The 26,767-nt window shown below is 41.7% G+C and overlaps 1 protein-coding gene across 1 annotated transcript; it reads right to left on the bottom strand.

Moving 5' to 3' along the window:
- Positions 1–1,293: 1,293 nt before the first annotated feature.
- LOC109921113 lies at positions 1,294–26,458 on the bottom strand. Its single transcript, XM_048611279.1, has 4 exons — positions 23,301–26,458; positions 22,787–22,873; positions 11,922–12,038; positions 1,294–2,185 (listed from the first exon to the last, which is right to left on the bottom strand). The coding sequence occupies exons 1-4, from the start codon at positions 23,409–23,411 to the stop codon at positions 2,141–2,143; spliced, it is 360 nt and encodes a 119-aa protein (XP_048467236.1). The 5' UTR covers positions 23,412–26,458; the 3' UTR covers positions 1,294–2,140.
- Positions 26,459–26,767: the final 309 nt, after the last annotated feature.

The following is a 26,767-nucleotide window of genomic DNA, read 5'->3' as shown; positions in this document are numbered from 1 at the left end:
CCTGGCCTGCTGTGTTCCTCCAGCTCCACACTGCGTTATCTCGGACTCCAGCATCAGCAGTTCTTACTATCTCCATCATAATATAGATACTTCAAGATATCACTATTTATTTACCCAAATTCTCTACCTTCCATATCTTTCTGCACAGTAAACACTTCCCTTGCCTGCATCAGGATAATTTTGCAAATGAAAAATTTCAACAAAGCATCTTAATATTTAGTTAATCATTTCTGCATCTTCTCAAAGTTTATATCATCCTTCCTAAAGTGCAGTTTGACAAGATATTTGAATTGTGATGGAACCAGTGCTTTACAAAAGTTCGTCATAATTTTTTTTTGCTTCTGTACGTGATACTTCTATTTGTGAAGCCTATGATCCTGATTGCTTTTACAATACTTTCTTAACCTGCCTTGTCACTTTTAATTTGCCCCATGTTCCCGTACCCTCTTTAGAATTGTACGAATTCATATTGCATTTCCCCATTTCTCAAGCCATGCTTCTCTTCATATCCCCTCCATCAGCTTGTGTCCTATTAAAATCTATCAATATCTTCTTCAGATTTTACTATACTTCCAGATTTTGTCATCTGTAAATTTAAGTGTGCTCAGCCAAGTTTGTTATTGCATATATTAAAAAAACAGGGTTCCTAATAACCCCACAACACGTCTTTCTCCAGTCTGAAAATGTAGTTTGCTGTCACACAGTTAATTTTATCTCAAAGGTGCTGTGGGCCCTTTTGCCCTATGGGCAACAAATTTTATCAATATCATCATCTTTCAAAAGTCCGTTTTCCACCAGGTTAATCAAATGTGACTTGGCATTCACATATTAATCCACACTTAGCCTGGTGACTGTTTGTTTTATCTTGGATTATTGAATTAGAAGGAATACTGATGGAGAAGAGAAGAGAAAAGACAGTAGAAGCCAGCTCAAGAAAAGGGAAAGAAATGAAGAAAAGGGAGAACAGAACATGAACCTGAAAGGGGAGTGAGTAGGTGGGTGGGGACGGGGGAAGGAAATGAGCGTGTGAGGGAGGGGATAATAAGAAGCAGAGAGAAAATGGATGGATGGCCAGGGAAGAGAGTAGTTACTTAACTTCATTCTGCAAAGAAATAAGAGGAAAGTGACAGATTTAGACACGGCTCCAACTGAAGGGCTGAGACCAGTACACGATGAGGGGCGGAACAGTGTCAGTGCTGTAATTTCCATTACGAATGCAAATCCTGTGCTTGCCTCTGGAAGAAGAATCTTCTAATACTGTTTAATCCAGTGTTTTATCACAAAACATACCAATGACGTGCAAAGAAAATTTATTCAGTAAATACAAAAAGGGAAAAATTGAACTCCTGTACAACTAGAAAAAAAAACAATAAAACTTGTACATTAATTGAGCCAAATGGGCCTGTTTTCAGCATTAGTATAGTTTGCTGAAAAGATATTCCTCCTGCTGCAACACCAGTGCCCAGTCGTGTTAATGGATCACTGCCTGGTTGCCAGATTTCGTCCAAAATACTGGCACAATGACAGCAAACCATCCAACATGGTCAACATTCATACTTGACTGCTGCCAAGTTCCACTTGTTCAGTTTGGCTTGTGAACTGATATACAGATTCTATTGGCCTAATGTGACTTAAAGCTATTAACCCCTAGCTTATCCCTCCCCATGTCCCCCAAACTAACAGGATATGCCAGACAAGAGTGCTCAGTACTGTTCCCCACAAAGTGCAAAATGACTTTAACAAACATGTTTGGTGAGACAGAAGGTTACTGAAATTTGTTGCAGATATCTGGTAACATCATGCCAATATTAACAAAACTTAAGATCCAACAATGAAACATGTGCAATTTGCATTGGTTTGTAGGGCTATTTCTGAATCAAAAGTTTGTGTAGAATTTAAATGCATTGAGTAAAAATTCTGTTGAATATCTAGTTCCAAATGCTGCATTGCAGACAGGCATATAACAATGGCATAATTTTTTAGCTGAAAGTAACTTTTTTTTTGGCATGTGTAACCTAAAATGACTGGCTGCATTTCTTCCAGAATAGGTGCCAATTCTCCAAAATCAATACTATTTGCCAGATGATTTTATCAGATCCCTTTCATGCATTCTTCTGATAATGTGGGAAGTCTTGAATTATTATTCAGGTTGCCCTTCCTCTTTTGGGGGTTCGAACTGTGCAAGCTGTGAACAATAGATTGAAATACTTTAGCTGTCATTAAAATGAACTTCAGAGACTTCCACATCAAAAACTTGTCACAAACTATATCTGAAAATTCTGCATTGCTCTCATTGAAATAGTTATCATTTTGCAGTTCAAGAAAACTTAAAATATAAAGTTGTTCTACAAAATGCACAAACCAGAACAGGATTTTAAAACTAAACAGAGTTCAATATAGACTCTGCAGTATAGAATGTGAATAGAATCTTTTCAAACATTCTGCAGTGATCACAGGGTCTTAATGGTTTCAAGCACAGTAACAGCCCCTAAAAATCAAACAAAAATACCTGCAAGAATTTGATCCCTGAAATGACATCCCTTTAAAATTTAATTCACACTGTCGAGTTGACTCGCCTGTTGGCAGAGGAGATTGGAATGGAATCAATTGACACTGGAGCTAGCCATACTGTAGAGCAATGGTTTATAAAAAAAATCTGTTAATGGGATAAATGGAACAGGGAACCGAAGTCCCCAGACTGGGCAAAAAAATTAAAACTCCTCCTGAAACTTAATGATTTTGGATTGGAGAAACGCAGGTAATCAAGCTTCCCAAAAATCAGCAATACATTTTAGAGGCACACGTGTGTCACTGTCCCATTGCTTTGCCATTACAGCAACAGAATCACACCAACTTTTTGTTACTTGAAAAGAACTTTTGTAGTTTTAACAGTGCTAAACTTTGTGATAAACCTAATAAGGTTACCATGGCAGAGTAAGAACATTAGATGGACAGACTTCAATAGAAAGCAGGTTGTTTAGCTACTGTGCCTACAGCAGTTCTTTACTGGAACAGCCCTAAACTAATACCCACTATTCCATTTTATCCTTATAACCTTTTTATCAGTTCCAAACTCAGTCACAGTCCAAGAGATGAGTTTGTGCATGGTTGTTAGGTTAGGAGTTGGAGACACAGGGAGGGCTAAAAGCAACTTGGTTTAGAAATTGACATTAAAAAGGAAGAGGTGTTCTGTGTCTTAGAAAGTCTCAAGATAGATAAATCCCTGGGACTTGATGGGATCTATCTCAGAATATTGAGGGAAACAAGAGAACAAATTGCTGGAGCATTGATGGACATCTTTGTGTCCTCTTTGGCCACAGCTGAGGTCCCAGAGGGCTGGAGAATAGCTAACATAGTCCCATTGTTTAAAAAGGGTGGCAGGGATAATCCAGGAAATTCCAGGTCTGTGAGCCTTATGTCAGTGGTAGGAAAATTACTGGAAAAGATTCTTAGGAACAAGATCTATAAGCATTTAGAGGTAAATTAACTGATTAGCAATAAACACATAGTTTTGTGTGTGTGGGGGTCATGCCTCACTAACTTGATCAAATTTTTCGAGGGGGTGATGAAGATGATTGATGAAGGAAAAGCAGTTGGATGTTATTTACATGGACTCCAGTAAAGCCACTGTCAAGGTCCCTCATGACAGACTGGTACAAAAGGTGAAGTCACATGGTATCAGGAGCGAGCTGGCTTAGTCATAGGAGACAGAAGGTAGAGGTGGAAGGATGGTTTTCGGAATGGAGGGATGTGACGAGCAGGGATCAGTGCTGGGACATCACTTGTTTGTGATCTACATAAATGCTTTGGAGAGAAAAGTAGCTGGTCTAATTAGTAAGTTTGCAGACGTTACAAAGATTGGGGGAGTTGCAGATAGCGAGGAGGATTGTCAGAGGATACAGCACGATATAGATCAGTTGGAGACATGGTCAGAAAAATGGCAGATAGAGTTTAATCCAGACAAATAGGTGGTGATGCATTTTGGAAGGTCACGTACAGGTGGAAGTTATACAGTGAATGGCAGAACCTTTAGGAGTATTGATATGCAGAGAGATCTGGGTGTGCAGGTTCACAGATCACTGAAGATGGCAGCGCAGGTAGATAAGGAAGTAAAAATGGCCTATGGCCTGCTTGCCTTCGTTGGAAAGGGCATTGAGTACAAGAATAGACAAGTTTTGCTGCAGCTTTATAGAACTTTAGTTAGGCCACACTTGGAATATTGCTTACAGGTCTGGTCACCACATTGCCAGAAGTGGATGCTTTGGACAGGGTACAGAAAAGGTCTACCAGGATGTTCCCTGGTATGGGGGATTTTAGTTATGAAGGTTGGATAGATTGGGCTCGTTTTCACTGGAGAGCAGGAGGTTGAGGGGCGACCTGATAGAAGTTTAGAAGATTGTGAAGGGCCTGGATAGAGTGGAAAATGAGGCTTCCCCCCCCGCCCCCAGGGTGGAGGGATCAACTACAAGGGGACATAGGTTCAAAGTGCGAGGGTGGGGGATGTTTAGACATACACGAGGCACACTTTTCACACAAAGGGTGGTGAGCACCTGGAAGGTGCTGCCAGGGAAGGTGGTGGCAGCAGACACAATAGTAGCATTCAAGAAGCACCTGTACAAGTACATGAGTAGGACAGGAATAGAGGGATACGGATCCTTTAAGTGAAGACAGTTTTAACACAGAAGGGTAAAATGTGTCAGCACAGGCTTGGAGGCCTGAAATTTGCTGCATCATTCTTTATCATGGAGGGATTAACCAAGAACTTTAAAATTGGCTTCTGATCCAACAGTGTGTCTATGTGTGCTAATGAACAAAGAGATACTGGGTGAACTGGATTTGGTGTTGGCTAGGAAATAGAATCATAGAATCCCTGCTATGCAGAAAGAGGCCATTGAGCCCATCAGATCTGCACTGACCCTCCAAACAGCATTCAACCCAGACCCAGTTACACAAAACTATTTTTTTCCTCCTGCAGATTAACATTAATTAGAGATGCATCCTCTATTCAAAGTTATTCCTTGTGCATATATCCAAATCATTCATTCAAATTGCAAGAACAACAAAAAAAAATCACTGCACATAGCTACCCACATTCCATCCATTTTAAGTAAAAATTTAGTTTTGCACTGCACCCATTGAGGGTGCAAGGCAGAATTTACTGTGTATCCAAAGTTGCCCAGAGGCTACAAGGACCAACCATGTGGTGTGTCAGTGGAATCACGTGAATGTCAGCCTGGATAGAAGTGCCCTTAATTACATCACAATGCTCAAAGAGGGGTTGAAGGTCAAGTACAAGCTGTTGTACTCAAATTATTTATCCAGGGACCCGAATCTTTAATAACATGTCTTTCCCTTTATTAAAAGGATATATTTAACCCAGGTATCCCCATCTCATATTCAAATATCTCCAAACACTCAATCACCATTTTTCCTCAAACAACTCAGATGAGGTGGTAGAACAGTGGCACCACTGAATTAGTAATCAACAGCCCAATTGGATGCTGGGGACACAGTTTGACAATGAAATTTAAATTCAATAAAAATCTGGAATTAGAAAAAGCTACACTAATGGCAACTAGTAACCACTGTCAATTGTTATAAAAACCCATCTTGTTCACTAATTTCCTTCAAGGAAGGAAATCTGTTGTCCTTATCTATCTGACCTACATGTGATTCCAGGTTCACAGCAATGTGGTGGACTTTTAACTGCCCTCTGAAATGGCTCCAAGCAAGCCATTCAATGAGTGGTTAGGGATGGACAAATAAATGCTTTCAGCCTTGGACAACCACAAATCAATTCCATGATACTTAGTACACAGGAGAAATGTGGAGGAGACATCTGGTTGAAGAGTTGGTGTAGTGAGGCTAACGATGTGTGGGGATAGGACTAGGCAGGCTTCACAAGTGACAGTCTAAGGCTTTGTGAAATTTGTGGGGAGGGTGTTGAAGAAGGGTAATACCCGAAACATTGAATTTCCTTTCCTCCAAATGCTGCCTGGCCTGCTGTGTTCTTTCAGCCTCCTGTTTGTCTACCTTTGGTTTCTACCATCTTGATTAAGCCAAGAGTTGCATGGAAATCACTCTGTACTGAAAGTAGTCATCTAGATCTCTTCTGATCTCACTGAGGACGGAAAATTATCTGTCAATCCAATATCTTTCCCTGTTAGGATACAGTTTGACTGATTTTGATGCTCAGACTGGATCTGGCATTGTGAATAATAGTTAACCTGTACACCACAGCTGATTCAATCTAAAATTCTCTATACCAGTCTTAACAATCAAGGAGGTCATCTTTGTGTTGAACACCAGGAGATGGGAGAGACACTATATGAATATTTTGCATCAGTTTTTACTGTGGAGAAAGAAACGGAGTCTAGATAATGCAAAGAAATAAACTTTGATGTTTAAAAACAGTTCATATTACAGAAGAGGAAGTTCGGGAGGTCTTAGAGAATATAAAAGGTGGATAAATCTTCAGGACCTGATCTAATTTATCACAGAACATTGTGGGAATTATGGGAGGAAATTGAGACCCCTTGCAGAAATATTTGCATCATTAATAACTATGGGTGACGTGCCTGATTACTAGAGGGTGGCTAATAGAACATAGAACAGTACAGCACAGTACAGGCCCTTCAGCCCATGATGTTGTGCCGAACTTTTACCCTAATCCCAAGGTCTATCTAATCTCCACCCCTACCTTATACTATCACCCATATACCTATCTAATAGCCACTTAAATGCCCCTAATGAGGCTGACTCCATTACCCGCTCCGGCAATGCATTCCACGCCCCGACCACTCTCTGAGTAAAGAACCTAGCTCTGACGTCTCCCCCGTATCTACCTCCACTCACTTTAAAACTGTGCCCCCTCGTAATAGCTACCTCCACCCTAGGAAAAAGTCTCTGGCTGTCTACTCCATGTATACCTCTGATCATTTCGTACACCTCTATCAAGTGACCTCTCATCCTTCATCGTTCTAAAGAGAAAGGCCCTAGCTCTCTCAACCTTTCCTCGTAAGGCCTTCCCTCCATTCCAGGCAACAGCCTGGTAAATCTCCTCTGCACCTTTTCCAACACTTCCACATCTTTCCTGTGATGAGGCGACCAGAACTGGACACAATACTCCAGAGGTGGCCGAACCAGGCTTGTGTACCTGGAGCATAACTTCACGGCTCTTGAACTCAATGAAAGCTAACACACCATATGCCTTCTTAACAACTCTATCCACCTGGGTGACAGCTTTCAGGGAACTGTGAACATGAACCCCAAGATCCCTCTGCTCCTCCACACTGCCAAGAATCTTTCCGTTAACCCTGTATTCTGCTTTCAAGTTTGTCCTTCCAAAATGAATCACCTCACAATTTTCAGGGTTAAACTCCATCTGCCATTTCTCAGCCCAGCTCTGCATCCTATCAATGTCCCTTTGTAACCTAGAATGTTGTACCTTTGTTTAAGAAGGGTTGTACGGAGAAATCGGGGAACTACAGACCTGAGAGTCTGACTTCAGTTGTGGGTAAGTTGTCACAGGTGATTATAAAAGATAGGATTCATAGACGTTTAGAGAGGCAAAAATTGATTAGGGATAGTTAGCATGGTTGTGTGTGAGGAAAATGATGTCTCACAAACTTGATGAGTTTTTTGAGGAAGTTACCGGAAAGATTGATAATGGTAGAGCACAAGTTGTTTATTTGGATTTTAGTAAAGCCTTTGACAAGGTTCTGCATGGTAGCCTAATGAGGAAAGTTAGGTCACATGGGATTCAGAGTGAGCTTGCCAATTGGATACATAATTGGCTTAACGGCAGGAGAGAGAGTAATGGTGGAGGGTTGCTTTTTGGACTGGACGCCTGTAACCAGGGTGTTCCACAGGGATTGGTTCTGGGTCCTCTTTTGTCTATCATTTATAGAAATTATTTGGATGAGAATATAGAAGGCATGGTTATTAAGTTTGTGGACAAAACCAAAATTGGTGGCATAGTCGACAGCGAAGGTGGTTTTCTAAGATTACAAAGGGCCGCTGATGTGTGGAACCAGAAGAGATGGTTGAGGTTGGGGGAATACTAAATGAGTATTTTGCATCAGTGTTTACTGTGGAGAAGGATATACAAGATAGAGAATTTGGGGAAATAAATAATGACATCTTGAAAAATATTCATGTTACAAAAGGTGGTGGTGCTGGACATCTTAAAATGCATAAAGGTGAATAAATCACCGGGACCTGATCAGGTGTAGCCGAGAACTCTGTGGGAAGCTAGGGAAGTGACTGCTTGGTCCCTAGCTGAGAGACTTATATCATTGATAGCCAGTGAGGTGCCGGAAGACTGGAGGTTGGCTAGCGTGGTGCCACTATTTAAGAAAAGGTGGTAAGGAAAAGCCAGGGAACTGTAGACCAGTGAGCCTGACATCAGTGGTGGGCAAGTTGTTGGAGGGAACCCTGAGACATGATTCACATATATTTGTAAAGGCAAGGACTGGTTCTCGATAGTCAACATGATATAATGCATGGGAAATCATGCCTCACTAAATTGAGAGTGTTTTTTGAAGCAGTAATGAAGAAGATTCACGAGGGCAGAGCAGTGGATGTGATTTATACGAACTTCAGTAAGGCATTCAACAAGGCTCCTCATGGTAGACTGGTTAGCAAAGTTAGATCACACGGAATACAGGGAGAACTAGCTATTTGGATATAGAATCAGCTCAAAGGTAGGAGACAGAGGGTGGTGGTGGAGAGTTGCTTTTCAGACTGGAGGCCTGTGACCAACGGTGTGCCGCAAGGATTGATGCTGGGTCCACCGCTTTTCATTATTTATATAAATGACTTGGATGTGAACATAGGAGGTATGGTTAGTGAATTTACAGTTGACACCAAAATTTACCTCAGAGTACAGAGGACAGGGTACAACAGGATCAGATGGGCCAATGGGCTCAGGAGTGGCAGCTGGAGCTTAATTTAGATAAATGTGAGGTGCTGCATTTTGGAAAGGCAAATCAGGGCAGCACTTATACACTTAACGGTAAGGTCCTAGGGAGTGTTACTGAACAAAGAGACCTTGGAGTGCAGGTCCATAGATCCTTGACAGTGGTGTCACAATTAGATAGGATGGTGAAGGCGTTTGGTATGCTTGCCTTTATTGGTCACTGCATTGAATGTAGGAGTTGGGAGTCATGTTGCATTTGTACAGGACAATTCCGGTCTCCCTGCTATAAGAAAGATGTTGTAAAACTCGAAAGGGTTCAGAAAAGATTTACAAGGATGTTGCCAGAGTTGGAGGGATTGAATATAGGGAGAAGTTAAATAGACTGGGGCTATTTTCCCTGTAGCGCCAGAGGCCGAGGGGTGGCCGTGTAGAGGTTTACAGAAAATCATGATGGGCGTGGATAGAGTAAATAGTCAAGGTCTTTTCCCTGGGGTGGGTGGGGAGTCCAAAACTAGACGGCATAGTTTAAGGTGAGAGGGGAAAGATTTAAAAGGGACCTAAGGGGCAGCTTTTGTACACAGAGGGTGGTTCGCATGTGGAATGAACTTCCTGAGGAAGTGGTGGATATGGGTACAATTACAACATTTAAAAGACATTTGGATTGATAAATGAATAGGAAAGGTTTGGAGTGATATGGGCCAGGAGCAGGCAGGTGGGATGACATTAGTTTGGGATTATATTCAGCATAGACTGGTTGGACCAAAAGGTTCTGTTTCTGTGCTGTACAGCTCTATGACAGCATATCCATAAATGTATTCTGTACCATCTCTAGTATGATTGCATTCTTCCTATATCCTGGTGACTGGAATTGTCTGCAGTACGCTAGTTGTGGTCAGAGTAGTGTTTGTGCACGGAGTTAAATAGAGTTCATAATATCAATGATAGCAGGAACTGCAGCTGCTGGAGAATCCGAGACAACAAGGTGCAGAGCTGGATGAACACAGCAGGCCAAGCAGCATCATAGGAGCAGAAAGGCTGACGTTTCGGGCCTAGACCCTTCATCAGAATATCATAATATCAATTCTGTGATTTTTCATTAGAACTGAGGAAAAGCTAGAAATGTAATAGGTTTCAAGCAAGTGAAAGAAAGAGAAAACAAAAGGAGGCCCAGGATAGGATGCACAGGTTAAAGTTTTATGGGACAAAAACAAAAGGGATAAGATACAGAAGATGTTTTTAGGGGAGATGTGAATTACAGGATAGCAGCTGTGCAAAGTAAAAGGGTAAGAAAGTCGCATAATAATTTCATATTTCATGTTGCAGTTTGGTGCCCCCAAAAGTTTGCAGATGACACTAAGATTGGTGGAGTAGCAGATAGTGAAGGGGACTGTCGGAGAGTGCAGCAGAACATAGATAGATTGGAGAGTTGGGCGGAGAAATGGCAGATGGAGTTCAATCCAGGCAAACGTGAGGTGATGCATTTTGGAAGATCCAATTCAAGAGAAAACTATACGGTCAGTGGAAAAGCCCTGGGGAAAATTGATGCACAGAGATCTGGGTGTTCAGGTCCATTGTACCCTGAGGGTGGCAACGCAGGTCGATAGAGTGGTCAAGAAGGCATACGGCATGCTTTCATTCATCGGACGAGGTATTGAGTACAAGAGTTGGCAGGTCATGTTATAGTTGTATAGGACTTTGGTTCGACCACATTTGGAATACTGCGTACAGTTCTGGTCGCCACATTACCAAAAGGATGTGGATGCTTTGGAGAGGGTGCAGAGGAGGTTCACCACAATGTTGCCTGGTATGGAGGGCGCTAGCTATGAAGAGCGGTTGAGTAGATTAGGATTATTTACATTAGAAAGACGGAGGTTGAGGGGGGACCTGACTGAGGTCTACAAAATCATGAGAGGTATAGACAGGGTGGATAGCAAGAAGCTTTCCCCCCCCCCACCCCAGAGTGGGGGACTCAATTACTAGGGGTCATGATTTCAAGGGGAGAGGGGAAAAGTTTAAGGGAGATATGCGTGGAAAGTTCTTTACGCAGAGGGTGGTGGGTGCCTGGAATGCGTTGCCAGCGGAGGTGGTAGAGGCGGGCACGATAGTGTCATTTAAGATGTATCTAGACAGATACATGAATGGGCAGGGAGCAGAGGGATACAGATAATTGTAAAATAGGCGACACGTTTAGATAGAGGATCTGGATTGGCGCAGGCTTGGAGGGCCAAAGGGCCTGTTCCTGTGCTGTAATTTTCTTTGTTCTTTGAATGAATCAGAAAACAACTGTATCAGAGGAGCATTTAGAAAGAGCCATTGGTGCCTTGCTTGCTGCCACATTTGCTACCAGCTCCTGAAATAGCAAAGTAGCAAGGTGGGTGGCTAGGATGATGAGAGGTGAGGAGACAAAAGGCCAAGTGTGCAACTCTTCAGCTTGAATGAAAAAAATGCTGTAGGAAAGGACCGAGTTGTTTAGGGTGACTGAGGAAGGTGTATTTGGTAGTGGCATCACACTGGAGTTGGTGGAAATGGCAAAGGATGGTGTGGGGAAGATAGCTGTTAGGGCAAAACAGGAACCACACCATGGTTCTGGAAGAAAGAGAAAGGAACAAGGTGTCTGAAATAGATTTGAGATTAGACCAATCAACCAAGTTGTGAAGGATAGGGAAATCCTTGGTTGAGAAGGTTACATCATCTGAACAGATGCAGAGATGAGGAACAGGGAGATTAAGTGTCCTTGCCTGAGATGAAGTCAAGGTAGCTGTGGGAGTCGGTGGGCTTGTCTTGCAAAATGATAGTAAGAACTTACTGTAGTTTCTTTCTTCTTTAAGCATGCATTCCATCTATCTTACTATTTTGATTGTTGAGACTTATAAACGTAAGAAAATCATTGTATTTATCCAATCTCATCACAACGTACTAACTCAAAAGGACTTCACACAACGGCAGACATTGAAGAACTTGGTATTCACTACTCAGCATACTGCATAGCATGATGCATTACCTTCGCTTTTAGTTCCTTATTTTCTTCCAGCAGCAATTCGTATTTCTGTCTTAGTTCTATCACTTCAAGGCGCAGTGTTTCCACATCTGCAGTTTCAGGGCCTGATGTTCCCAAATGCTGTTTCAAAAAACTAACACATTAAGGAAAGAAACAATGCACCTTTTAATACAGTGAGATTGTCGCACCGAACTAGCTACACAGAAATGGTGAAAATGGACTGTCTACCATACCTCAGAGCACTATGAACGAAATATGGGAGTAGAATGCACACTGGAATTGCATTTATTTAATTATTCCGAAATATACTTTCAGCTTAAAGCAACAGATTGTGTTTCTTTGCAGAGATATCACCACCTAGCAAAAAATACCATTAATGATCAGAGATAAGGGCAAGATTTAAAATAAGTAAAGGGTGGAGGCAACAAAGAAAAGGGTGACAAAAGTTATTATAAAGCATGAAGAAACAATTTAAAAAAATCAGTTTATGTTTACCTTCCTAGGAAATTAAGTCATGGAATTTAAAATAAAAATAGCAAACTTAACCTGCAACTTTTATTTTACTCAAATTCTACTCAATTTAGGACTTTGGTTCGACCACATTTGGAATACTGCGTACAGTTCTGGTCGCCACATTACCAAAAGGATGTGGATGCTTTGGAGAGGGTGCAGAGGAGGTTCACCAGGACGTTGTCTGGTATGAAGGGCGCTAGCTACGAAGAGAGGTTGAGTAGATTAGGATTATTTACATTAGAAAGACGGAGGTTGAGGGGGGACCTGACTGAGGTCTACAAAATCACGAGAGGTATAGGCAGGGTGGATAGCAAGAAGCTTTTTCCCCAGAGTGGGGGACTCAATTACTAGGGGTCACAATTTCAAGGTGAGAGGGGTAAAATTTAAGGGAGATATGCGTGGAAAGTTCTTTACGCAAAGGGTGGTGGGTGCCTGGAACGCATTGCCAGCGGAGGTGGTAGAGGCAGGCATGATAGCATCATTTAAGATGTATCTAGACAGATACATGAATGGGCGGGAAGCAGAGGGATACAGATCCTTGGAAAATAGGCAACAGGTTTAGATAGAGGATCTGGATCAGCGCAGGCTTGGAGGGCCGAAGGGCCTGTTCTTGTGCTGTAATTTTTTTTGTTCTAATTTCCTTTTGAAATTACCGAAAGTCACTATTTCCACCATGCTGGTAGGTGGCAGGTTCTAGATTATTACCACTCAATGTCGAAGAAATTGATTCCTCACATCTGTCCCAAAAACCTACATTTAGGTTTCCTACTCTTTGAAGGAACAGCAAATGGGAACAGTGCTTCTTTGTCCACCTTATCAATCTTGTACTAACCTCTAGCAAATCTTTCCTCAACCTCCTTTGAAACCGTACCCTAACCAGAGCTTATAGACAGCATCTATACTGGATGAGAATAGAATGCTGACAGTTAGCAGGTCATCATTGATTGGTAGAGGCATTCCTGTAAAGAGAACACCAGACTGCTTTCTCTTCATATTGGCATTTCTTGTGCATTGTCCTTATCAGTACAAGATGAAAAGCTTTGATAAAATATATCTTTTTTAGCAACACTTTTGGTGCATTCTACCATCTTCTACTCCCAAGGGAAATGCAAATCCCTTCATCCCTGACCATCTTCTAGGGCTGCCATTAAATCTATTTTTCCTCTTCCTTTACATTCCAAAGAATACCTCTTCACATTTCACTATTTTTCACTTGATACTTTTGTTAAGCTCCTTGTCCCTTCCTGAATTATTCTGCTTATTTTTGCTCAAACTGCTTCTCTGCCCTACCTCCATGCTAAATGGGACAGGTTTTGAACAGAACTAGAAGGTTACATCATCTGAACAGATGTAGAGATGAGGGACAGGGAGATTAAGTGTCCTTGATTGGACACCCATGAGGCACTGTGGGCCATTAACAGTAGCAGAATTGTGTTCAACCAAAATAAAACCTTATTGCCCAGCACATCCCCACTCCAACATTACCAGAAATGCAAGGAATCAGCTCTGGTTCAAAGAAGAGTGCAGGAGAGCCTACCAAGAGCAGAACCAGGCAAATCTAAAAGTAAGGTGTCAATTGACAGATGACACTAAGATGAGTGGCAGAGCGAAGTGTGCAGAGGACTGTGAAACTTTGCAGAGGAACATAGATACATTGAGTGAGTGGGCAAAGGTCTGGCAGATTGAATACAATGTAAATAAATGTGAAGTCATACATTTTGGTAGGAGTAATAGTAAAAAGGATTATTACTTGAATGGTAAAAAGTTGCAGCATGCTGCTATGCAGAGGAACCTGGGTGTCCTTGTGCATGAATCACAGAAGGTAGGTCTGCAGGTACAACAAGTAATTAGGAAGGCAAATGGAATTTTGTCCTTCATTGCTAAAGGGATTGAAATTAAAAGCAGAGAGGTTATGTTGCAGCTGTACAAGGTGCTGGTGAGGCCACACCTGGAGTACTGTGTGCAGTTTTGGTCTCCTTACTTGAGAAAGGATGTATTGGCACTGGAGGGGGTGCAAAGGAAGTTCACTAGGTTGATTCCGGAGTTGAGGGGGTTGGCTTATGAGGAGAGACTGAGTAGATTGGGATTATATTCATTGGAATTCAGAAGATTGAGGGGGGATCTTATAGAAACATATAAAATTATGAAGGGAAAAGATAAGATAGAAGTAGAGAGGATGTTTCCACTGGCAGGTGAAGCTAGGACAAGAGGGCATAGCCTCAAGATTAGAGGGGCAGATTTAGGACTGAATTGAGAAGGAATTTCTTCACCCAGAGGGTTGTTAATCTATGGAATTCCTTGCCCAGTGAAGTAGTTGACACTACTTCAGTAAACGTTTTTTAAAAAAAAGGTAGTTTTTTTTGAACAATAAAAGGAATTAAGGGATACGGTGAGAACTCGGGTAAGTGGATCTGAGTCCACGAAAAGATCAGCCATGATCTTGTTGAATGGCGGAGCAGGCTCGAAGGGCCAGACGGCCTACTCCTGCTCCTAGTTATTGTGTTCTAATTAGTGAAGCTAAAACACAGCACTACTTAATAGCAAGCAGTGTTAGTAGAATTAGAGACCTAAGCTTTCTCACTCCAATGAATAGGATCTAGCTTCTGCAGTCTTGCCACATCCAGTTGTGGTGGCAGACAGTTAAACAAGAGGACAGTCTGTAAATATCCCCATTCTGAGCGATTGGGAAACCCAGCACATCAGTTAAAAGACAAGCCTGAAGCATCTGTAAGCCAGCTGGATCTACAGAGTTGAGAATTCATCTTGGTCTCTGCCTGACAATCCAAATAGCACAGATGCGATTCTGCAACCAATTCATACCACTCCACATAACTCAGTAGGGAAGTTATAATAGAGCTAGACAAGATCCGGGTTAAACTACGGCTGAAGTATTGTATATCGTTCTGTTCACCACACTATAGGAGGATGCAAGAGGATGCAGAGGATGTTGCCTGGGCTAAAGCATTTCAACTATGGAGATAGGCTGGAATTTTGTTTTCCTTTGAGCAGGTAAGGCTGGGTGGAAGGTGGTGTGAAGAGGAAGACCAACCTGATTAAGGTGTACAAAATTATGAGAGGCATAGATAGGGTGGATATTAAGAACCCTTTCCCTTGAATAGAGAGTTCAAGAATCTGAGGGATAGATTTAAGGAAAGCTACAGGAGGTTTGAATTGAAGGAAGAATATTTCACAGAGGGGGTCCGGTGTGTATCTGGGACTTCCAGCCGAAAAGGGTGGGCGATCAGGAACCATCACAACAACGTTTTGTAAATACTTACACACATAAAGACTTGAAACATCTTAGCATACAAGGCTTTGGGCTAAATGCTGGAAAGTAGAACCAGAATGGATAAGTGCTTGATGACTGGTGTGGATACAATAGGCTGCAGGGCCCCTTTCCATGCTGTAAAACTCAGATCACGAGTCTGCTGAAGGCAATGGATACTGCAAGACTCTCGACTCTAACAACATTCTGACAATAAATCAGAAGACTTCTACTCCAGAACTAGCTGTATCCTAATAGCTGTTCCAATACAATTACAACACTGGCATTTATCTGGCAATGTGAAAAATTGTCCAGGTTTGTCCTGTTCATAAAAAGCAGGACCAATCCAACTCAGCCAATTGGTGCACCAGTCTGCTCTCAATCAGCAAAGTGATGGGAAGGGTAATTGACAAAGCTTGCTGGTACTTGCTGTATGTAAACAAACAAACAAACAAACAAACAAACAAACATTTCAGATATTCAGTTTGGGATATGCCAGGCCCATTCAGCTCCTGGCTTCATTACAGTCTGATTTCAAACATGGACAAAAGAGCTGACATCAAGGAAAGTGGAAGTGATATCATTCGATACAAAAAAAAAAATCATTTGGTAGAGTGTGACATCAAGGAGCTGTTGCAAAATTGGAGTCAATGGGAATCAGGGGAAAATCTCCAGGTTGGAGTCTTACCTAGCACAAAAGAATATGGTTATGCTGGAGGCAATTATCTCAGTCCCAGGATATCACTGCAGGTGTTTCTCAGTGTCCTATGCCAGGCTATTTTCAGCTGCCTCATCATAAGTTCAGAGGTAGGGAAATTTGCTAATGATTTCACAATGTTCAGCACAAAATCTCAGACACTGAAACAATTTGCCCAAATCAACAAGACCTGTACCATAGAGATAACAAGGTGTAGAGCTGAATGAACACAGCAGGCCAAGCAGCATCAGAGGAGCAGGAAGGCTGACGTTTCGGGCCCAGACCCTTCTTCAGAAAGCCTCTGCTCTGCTCCATTTCTGAAGAAGGGTCTGGGCCTGAAATGTCAGCCTTCCTGCTCCTCTGATGCTGCTTGGCCTACTGTGTTCATCCAGCTCTACACCTTGTTATCTCAGATTCTCCAGCATCTGCAGTTCCTACTATCTCTAGACCTGTACCATATTCAGGTTTGGGCCAAGAATTGGTAAGTAACTTTCATGCTACCCAAATACCACAAACAACATCTCCAGCGAGACAGAATCCAACCATCACACCTCGACAATCCCTTGGGGTTAAATCCCCCTGGGAGTTACTACTGATGAGAAATTGAATTGGAACAGCCATCTGTATACTGCAGCTACAACAGCAGATCAGAGGCTCTTGGATCCTTAAATCCTGCCCACCACATACAAAGACAAGTCAGGAGTGTGACATACTCTACCTCTACACGAAGATTGGTGGAGTTGCTGATTGTGCCAACGATTATAAAAGGATACAACAGGATATAGATAGATTGGCAACTTGAACACAGAAATGGTTGATGGAGTTTAATCCAGACAAATGCAAGGTGATGCATTTTGGAGATCAAATTTAGTGTGACTTATACTGTAAATGGCAGAACCTTTAGGAACACTAACATTCAGACGGAGCTGGGCGTGCAAATCCACAGTTCCCTAAAAGTGGCAACGCAGGTGGCTGAGGTGATTAAGAAGGCTGCATGCTGGTCTTCATTGTCCAGGGCATGGAGAACAAGAGTTGGCAAAACATGTTGCAGCTACATAAAACCCTTGTTAGGCCGCATTTGGAGTATTGTGTGCAGTTTTGGTCACCACACAACCCAAAGGACGTGGAAGCTAGGGAGAGAGTACACAGAAGGTTCACCAGGATGTTGCCTGGTCTTGTGGGCAATGGCTATGAGGAAAGGTTAAAAAGACTGGGATTGTTTTCACTGGAAAAGGCGGTGGCTGAAAGGAGACCTGGTAGGAGGACTACAAAATCATGAGAGGCATAGATAGGGTGGATAGTCAGAGGCTTTTCCCCAGGGTTGAAGTTTCAATTACGAGGGGGACAGTTTAAGGGAGATGTGTGAGGAAGTTTTTCATGCAGACAGTGGTAGGAGTCTGGAATAAACTGCCAGAAAAGGTGGTGGAAGCAGGCACATTGGTGACATTTAAGAGGCATCAGATGGTTACATGAACAAGGAGGGAAGAGAGGGATATGGACTGAATAAGGGCAGAGGTTTGCTTTTTAGATTTTAGTTAAGGCACGATGATTGGCACAGGCTTAGAGGGTTGAATGGCTTGTTCCTGTGCTGTACTTCTCTTTTGTTCTTCCTTTAAACCTCCTGGACAATGGTAATTCCACAACACAAGAAGTTCAACATCATCTAGCACAAAGCTGCCCACTTGATTGGCACCCCATCTAACACCTCAACATTCACTCCCTCCACCACCAATATACAGTGACAGCAGTATGTACCACCAAGATGCACTGCAACAAGGCTCCTTCATCCGCACCTTGCAAGGTACAGGTACAGGAGAACACCACCATCGACCAACAATTACTTTTCTAGTCACATAACATCTTGGACTTAGAACTGTATCAGCATTTCCTCACTTTCACGTGGTTAAAATACCTGGGACTCCTACTTTAACATCTGGCTGCTCAACATCTTCTCTAAGGCAATGAGGGATTGTCAATATATACTTAGCCAGCAATGCCAACATTCCATGAATGAATTCAAAGAACTCCACCTGTTAGCACAATCCCCATGTGCCTTAATATAGAAATCCAGTAACCTTTCATGAATATTCTGACCAACAGAGCACCCACAACTCTCTGGAATAGAGACTTCCAAATATTCACTCCCCTTTTGAATAAACAAATTTCTTATCCTATTCATAATTTGCTGACCTCGTGTTCTAGATTCCCTAGACAGGAAAAACATTTTCAGTAGCTATCCTGTCCAGGCCTTTAAAAACATCAATTTTCAATTTGGAATGAAACATCAATAACAAATTTACTTATAGTTGCTTGGTAGTTCACACCTTGAGTATTGCTGAAAAAGACATTTTTCACCTTGTATTGTTCAGGATAATTAGCAAGAATGACCAGCTCAAGGGGAAAACCGACATCTGTACTTCTTGAGAAGAGTGCTAATTAGTTGAGGTAATACCACGGAGAATACATCAAATAATAGCAAATAAGAACATCGACAATATGTGCCTTTTACCAGCAACTCAAAATTTGCTACAAAAACATTTTATTTTCTCTGTTCCAAGTTTTATAAACCTTGTGAGAAATCAAAGGGTAGTTTTAAATTTGTCAGTAAGGTCATCTTTAAAAGAGGCATGTTGCTTAAAATCTTCAAATTAAAAGGTAATTTCCACCCTGTAGACTTGGATGATACATAAACAGCTTCTCTCAGTGCTCACAATAATTTGCTTCCAGCTATGTTGAAAGCATTGACGTCATAACCAAACCTGATCAGAGTCCAAGAACTTATCTAAATGTGTGTGGACATATAACCCAAACAGGTTTATTATAAACAGGGTGCCATTTATAATTAAGAAAATCATTTCAACTGTGATAACTATTAATCTTTGATTCCTATGGGAAAATTGTGTTATTTTAGATTTATAGCACAGAAAATGGCCCTTTGGCCCAATGTTTTTGACAGGCATAGACTCAATCACCTAACTATTTTAATCCCATTTTCTAGCTCTTGGGCCCAACGCCTTCTATGCCTTGATAACGCAAGAGCAGATCTAAATACTTCTGAAATTATGAGATTTCTGCTTCTACCTTACAGGCAGTGAGTTCCAGATTCCCACCATTCTCTGGGCAAAAAGGTTTATATCACCTCCCTTCTAAACCTCTGTCCCGGTCAATGATCCTTTCATCAAGGGGAAACGTTTCTTCCTGTCTATTTATTTATGCCCCTCAGTTTTATACAAACATCCCCTCTCAATCTCCTCTAATCCAAGGAAACAACCCAGTCAATCCAATATCTCTTCAGAAACTCTTCAGCCTGGGTAACATCCTGATAAATCTCTGCACCCTCTCCAATGTCACAGAGAGATAGACATGTACAGCACGGAAATAGACCCTTTGGTCCAACTTGTACATGCTAACCAGATATCCTGAATTAAACTAGTCCCATTTGCCAGCATTTGCCCCGTATCCCCCTCTAAACCATTCCTATTCATGTACCCTTCCAGATGCCTTTTAAATGTTGTAATTGTAGCAGCCTCCACCACTTCCTCTGGTGGCTCATTCCATATGTGATCCCATCAGTTCTATAACGTGAATTCTAGAACTGCACACAAAGCTCTAGCTGTGACCTAACCAATGACTTATGCAGTTCCTGCATCACTTTCTTGCTCTTAAACTCTAAGCCTTGGTTAATAATGGCAAGCATATCATATGCCTTCTTATCCACTTTATCTACCTGACCTGCTACCTTAAGGGACGTGTGGACATGCATACAGAGGTCCCTCTGACCCTCAGTGCTTCTCAGGGGCCTACCATTCACCATATATTTCTTTGTCTTGTTTCCCCTGCCCAAGTGCATCACCTCACATGTATATGAATTTTCCACCAATCAGCCCATCTATATCCTCTTGTAGTCCAAGGCTATCCTCCTCACCTGCCGATTTTCATATCATCCACAAACTTACTGATCAACCCTCCTACATTAGAGCCTAAACTATTTACACATATATCACAAACAGCAAGGCTCTCAAATGATTTTCACCCAGAGGGTGGTAGAAATATGGAACTTGCAGTCTAAGAGGGTGGAGGAGGTGGTACTCAACACTTCAGAAGGATCTGGATGGGCACTTAAAATGCCAGGGCATAGTAGGATATTGGACCAAGTACAAATAAATGTGATTAATGGTGTTGTGTCTGTCGGTTGGCATAAACATGATGGGCCAAAGGGTCTGTTTCTATGCTGTAAGGTTCTACTACAGTAATTTTTCAGTGGTGAAAATCCCCCGAAAACACAATTTCGTGTACATCTGATTTCCTTGCAGATTTGTTTCTCTCTCTCTACTAATACTCTCATTAATATGATACTGCAGTAGCATAATCATAGATTTTTTGCTTCTCATCTATGTCCTTAACCCCCGAGAGATCTTCTGTTTCCTACACCTCAAATGTCTTTTCTAAGCAACAATACCACCCCACCTCCCTTTTTGTTTTTATCTCTTTTCTCAAGACATCATATACTGAGCACCTAATCCTCACCATTTTTAATACGGTTTTAATTTCTATTATTTAATTACATAGTCAATAATGTCACAGGAGGCAGCTATTAAGCCTGCTCAGTCCGTGGCAAGGATTCTAAAATATTCTTCAGCATTTGCCGATTCATGTTCCTCTACTTTAGGAACAAAACACAAACGGTGCTGCTGAACAACTCCAATCAATCCGCAAGTGATCCATGCTTCTAATAACTTACTGTTTTAATACCAGAGTATTTAAGCACCATTCCCATTCTGACTTTCTGTATTATTCCAATGAAGATCAATGGCAGTTTAAGAAACAGTATCATCCGATTTTTCATCCGATCAACTTCAATCATTTCAGATCACAACGGGAATATGATCTGTAGTTTAGGTCTCCCTATCCAAGGAAAGATATACTGGCCATAGAGGGAGTGCAGCAGAAATTCACTAGGCTGATGCTAGGCTTGTTCATGAGGAGAGAATGGTTTGACTGAGCCTATATTCATTAAAATTTAGAAGGATGAGAGGTGATCTGATCAAAATGTGTAAAGTTCTAACAGGGGTGGACAGAATAGAAGCAGGGATGACGTTTTCTCTGTATGGAGAGTTTAGTATCAGGGGATGCAGTCTCGTGATATGGGGTAGGTTATTTAGGACTAAGATGACAGAAATCTTTTTCACTCAAAAGGGGCATGAACCTGTGGAATTCTCTATCACAAAAAGCTATGGAAGTCAAGTCACTGAATATGTTTTAAAACAAAAAAAAGAGGTAGAACAAAAGTTTTCGATTTTAATGGCATAGAGGTATATGGGGAAAGAGCTAATGCTGATGATCAGCCACGATCACATCGATTGGCAGAGCAGGCCTGAACAGCCAAATGACCAATCCTAGTTTCTGTTTCAATCAATCTCTGCTCTCATTTGTTTGGGCAACAGTGACTGGTAATGATTTGACGTTGTCATTTAAGAGTTTTTCTAAGGGCCAAATTATGCATCCTTGCTCACCACATCAGCACTTCTTTTCCACACTTTGCACCATCACCCGTTTTGGCCTGGAGTGCACACACAATAATCTGCAGGCAACTCTCAACTTGGTTGAATAACCAATCAAGCCGTAGTGTAAAGAATATACCTTTATTTTTCCGTACCTTTGATCTTGGACTGAAATGAATTTTAAAAGTTACTCCCACCATCCCAAGTACTGAAGGATTTTCTGACACACAATGAGAGAGTGCTGTTTACCCAGCTGGTTGTTCAAGTAGTAGGGAACACCTAGTTACACACCAGCTGGAAGCAAGGGAGTGTGCAAATGGAGCTTCAGTCAAATAGTTGACAAGTCTGGTGACCAAGTCATAGTCTACTGAGCATTATTGTTGACAAAAAGACTTCTGCTTGGCAACAACAGGATTTGCTCCCAAGTCACTTAACAGCTGGTCAGTTTTATTTTATTCATTAATGGGATGAGGGCGTCACTGGCTAGGCAGCATTTATTGCCCATCCCTAATTTAAGAGTCAACCACATTGCTGTGGGTCTGGAATCACATGTAGGGCAGACCAGGCAAGGACGGCAGTTTCCTTCCCTAAAGGATATTAGTGAACCAGATGGGTTTTTCCCGACAATCAACAATGGCCATCTTTAGATTCTTAATTTCAGGTATTTTATTGAATTCAAATTCTACCATCTGCCTTGGCAGGATTCGAACCCGGATCCCTAGAATGTTATCCAAGTCTCTGGATTAACAGTCCAGCAATAATACCATTAGACCATTGCCTCCCCTGAAAATGTTCCAGTTGGAATCCATCATATATTTACACGGAAGGTGCTGTTCTTGCTCGACAGTAAAAAGCATCTCAAGACTAAAGACAGACAGTTTATTTCCCTTACCAGTTGCTGTCGGCTGTGTCTTAAGAAATCAGAGACCTTTAAGTGTGAACCAGTCACCCTGTGCCTCCTGCAAACAAGTGATAGTACCTGGAGAAGGAAGATCAGGAACATTGTCCTGATAAATGATAATGATCACCTCCGCAAACCCTGTGGACAGTGACTACTGGAATCCGTCCCAGTCTCCTCCTCTCCCCATGACACCCACGCTTTCTTAGCTATTTTGGTTGCAGAGGGGTTTTAGAACTGCATTAGATTTTTACGAGTAGAGTTATACATCAATGGTTCATAATCGTTTGACTTTTTTTAAGTCAATAGATTCTTTATTGTTAAGTATAGATACCTGGTCTAAGCTTTCTGTCAACCGGTCATAAAGGACAAGTAAATTGGGGAATTTTGTGTACTTTTAAAAATCTTTAACATCTGTGACAATTCCAGGATTATTGGGATTTGATTTCTGGTGCACTACTCCAGTGATGCACAACACTAGGGCTGCATTTGAATGGCACTAAATTACCTTCGCAGGATTCAGTGTGGGAGCTCCTCCTTTAAACAGCTGTTCAGTCAAGTCTTCAATAACGTTGCCACCCATGAACGGCCACAAAGGTTGCACTCTACAAGTCCACATCCTGACACTCCTTTACAGCTGAAGAAAAACTGGGGGACATATTATTAACACCCAAGAAAGCTCCAGACATACCATCAGCACGCCAACAGAAGGACTTATGGAACCTAGACGGATTGTCACCTGAACATGAACTTAGGAGTGACAATTGCACTGTACAGACCACTGCATCAGAATGCTAAATCCCTCTACTCAAAACTGATCAAAAAAGTTACAGGGTAGCACTCAGAAGTGTTTAAGGGTACTCTGAAAGCTAATTTGGAAAATGATTAGTATTAGCATCAACAAGTAGGCCGTGAGTGCACTGGGCTGCTGAGGGTGGTGAGCTGAGCTTCACAGAGGCTTTCAAACAGGATGGATGACAAGGGTTGAAGACACAAGAGTGTGTGTAAAGTTCAAGGAGGTATGTGGCCCATTATTGGCTATGGTTTTGCCCACAGACTAATGACTGACAGCCAGTGTGAAATGAAGAGATTAGTTTGTTTCTAAATGATGTTTCCCCCTTAGTATTTGACTGTGCCTTTTCCACTTCCTTTATTTTTCACTAACTTCATCATTTCATCTTACAACATCTTTATCTTCTTTGGACTTTGGGGCACCATAAGAAGGTCCTTCTTTTATGCAGAACTATTCTAAGAGATTTGTTATTTAATCACTCCTGGCTTCCACTGACGTACCTTTTATTCTTTTCTTCACCTACTTGCTTAAAACATGTAGCATTTCTAACTTCATCCAGTTGACAGAAGGACTGTTTCACTCCAAACTGCTTAATTTGCCAGGTATTTGCAGTATTTTGTTTTTATTTCTGAATTCCCACACCTATAGCATTTTCCATTTCTTGTATTTTCATGATATTTGAATTTGGACAAGAACTGAGGAAAGCTTCAGAGACAGTTACAAGATCACTTCCTGGGTCACAGATCTTGCGGTGGAGAGATCAGTGACTCCAATTGTCACAGGATTCAGGTTTTGGCCAAGAAGGTGAAATTTGACTCCTGAAGTCAACAGTTAGGAAGGATAGCTTGAAAATCATAAATGTTTAACTAATTGGTAACCTCAATCTAACACACCTAGTTCTCTGGTAAACTCAAAGGGTTGCCACAATCTATTATTAACAACCGCACAATACTTACCATTGCTTATATGTGCAGATCTTACAATTGTCAACAAAATGCTTTGGTACCCTATCATCTTAATTTCCATTTCCTTTCATCCTAAGATCACTTTTACTACTTTTTTTGTATTCACATTGCTACTGTCCCTTTTATTTCAGGAGATCTACTTTGATATAGTCAAACCCCTTTTGGATGTACACCAACAGCATTACCTCACCAGCCCTCTCTGACACCTAAAAACACCAGCAAATTGAATATGACTTTCTTTAAAGAAATCCATGCTGGCTCTCCACACCTAACCCTTATTTGTCTACACAGAACTATTAATTCCATTCAAAAATGACTGTTTCTTTAAATTATGCTACCACTGAAGCCCTGCTATTACAAATATCAGTTTATCTGCACACCACTTTATGAACATGGGCGTAATATTGGCAATTCTCCAGATCTCTGATACAACCCTAGTCTAAGGAAGACAGAAGAATTATGGCCAGTGCCTTGCAATTTCCAATCTAACTACTCTTGGGTGCATCTTGTCCAGACCTTGTGCCTTCTCAACTTTTAAGTACCAGCAACTTATCATATCTCAGAATTTTGAACCTTTCTTGTGGCCGTGTTTCTTGCTCTCACCCCAGTTTGGATAACATTTGCTTTCTTGGTAATGACAAATGAAAAAGTATTCATTTATTACCTCAGCCATGTTGACGGCCTCCAGATACAAATTTCTTTCTTGATTCCTAAATGCACTTACTTCTATGTTACCACCCTTTTTCTATTTCCGTACCTTTAGAAGACTTTTGGAATGCATTTTCTGTTAGCTGCAGGTCTCTTATCATAATCCTGCTTTGCCTCTTATTTGCTTCTCCACAACCCGTCTGAGATTTCTGTATTCAGTTTGGTTTTCAGTTGTATTTTTTAACCTGGCACCTGTTATAAGCACTTTTTCTACATATTATTTTCTCTCTCACCAAGCAAACTCTTGAAAAAAATGTTATTTGCCTTATCTTTCCCTTTTGAGGGAATATATCATCTCTACCTTTAAGATAGCCATTGTCAAGCTAGAGGTTTTCCTGTCAATTGTTGGCTCCATTTATCAGAGCAGCTCCATCCTTACCTTACTGAAGGTCTCCCTCAGGTAATTATTTTTACTTTGGATTGTTCATTGTTCTTTTCCACAGTCATCTTAAAGCTTACAACACATGATCGCTGTCCCCTAAATGATTCCCAGTGACACTTGAAACCCATGTCCCCACAGCAGCAATCTGGGCCTCTGGATTTTTAGTCCGGTAATGCTACCATCTTGCCCAACTTGATAATTCCCAGTCTTTGACCTGAGCTCATAGCCACATTATTATTTTATGGCTGTTCAGTTCAGCTTCAATCAATATTGATAAAATGTTGATATGGGCAGGCAAGTGGGGAGGATTCTTTCTTGTTGAAGTCGGTTATTACCTGGCACATGGGTAACGTGTTACTTTGCTACTTTGTCTGAATATTGTTCAGGTCATGTGCATACAGACAGACTGGTTTGGTGTCCAAGGAGTCAGTAATAGTTCTGAGCATTGTGCAATAATTGACAAACAACACTACATTAGCATTATGTAGGAGGAAAGATCATTGATGGAGCAGCGAAAGATGGGTGGGCCAAGGACAGAGGAACTCCTGCAATAATGTTCTGGGATGAGATGATTGATCTCCAATAACTTCAACCATCTACATTTATTCTAAGCACGATTACAAACATCCCAACTTCCAAATGCGGTTTTCAAACCAGACAAAATCATTGGCTCGTTGGTCTAGGGGCATGATTTTCACTTTGGGTGTTGTGCGTTGTGGATGTGCGAGACGTCCCGAGTTCAAATCCCGTTCAAGCCCTTAGGGGCAGCACGGTGGCTCAGTGGTTAGCACTGCTGCCTCACAGCACCAGGGACCCGGGTTCGATTCCAGCTTCGGGTGACTGTCTGTGTGGAGTTTGCACATTCTCCCCGTATCTGCCTGGGTTTCCTCCCACAATCCAAAGATGTGCAGGGTAGGTAGATTGGCTATACTAAATTGCCCATAGTGCCCAGGGATGTTTAGGCTAGTTGGGTTAGACATAGGGAATGGGTCAGGGTGGAATGCTCTTTGGAGGGGCGGTGTGGACTTGTTGAGCCAAATGGCCTGTTTCCATACTGTAGGGGTTCTATGGTTCATTGTGGAAGTAGGCCATTCAGTTTGAGTCCACACCAATCTTCCGAAGATGAT

The sequence above is a fragment of the Rhincodon typus genome, chromosome 24 (genome assembly GCF_021869965.1).
Source record: "Rhincodon typus isolate 14 chromosome 24, sRhiTyp1.1, whole genome shotgun sequence".
Taxonomy (NCBI): domain Eukaryota; kingdom Metazoa; phylum Chordata; class Chondrichthyes; order Orectolobiformes; family Rhincodontidae; genus Rhincodon; species Rhincodon typus.
Note: the sequence above shows the minus strand (reverse complement) of the source record. Positions and strands in the feature narration are given on the sequence as shown.

Bases quoted from the DNA above. Each gene is read 5' to 3' on its own strand.
- LOC109921113 (XM_048611279.1), bottom strand. From the start codon at position 23,411: ATGTGGACTTGTAGAGTGCAACCTTTGTGGCCGTTCATGGGTGGCAAC. The intron at 22,874-23,300 runs GTAATTTAGTGC...TTCCTTCTCCAG, and splicing joins CCACACTGAATCCTGCGAAG to GTACTATCACTTGTTTGCAG. The intron at 12,039-22,786 runs GTAAGGGAAATA...TTTTTGAAACAG, and splicing joins GACACAGCCGACAGCAACTG to CATTTGGGAACATCAGGCCC.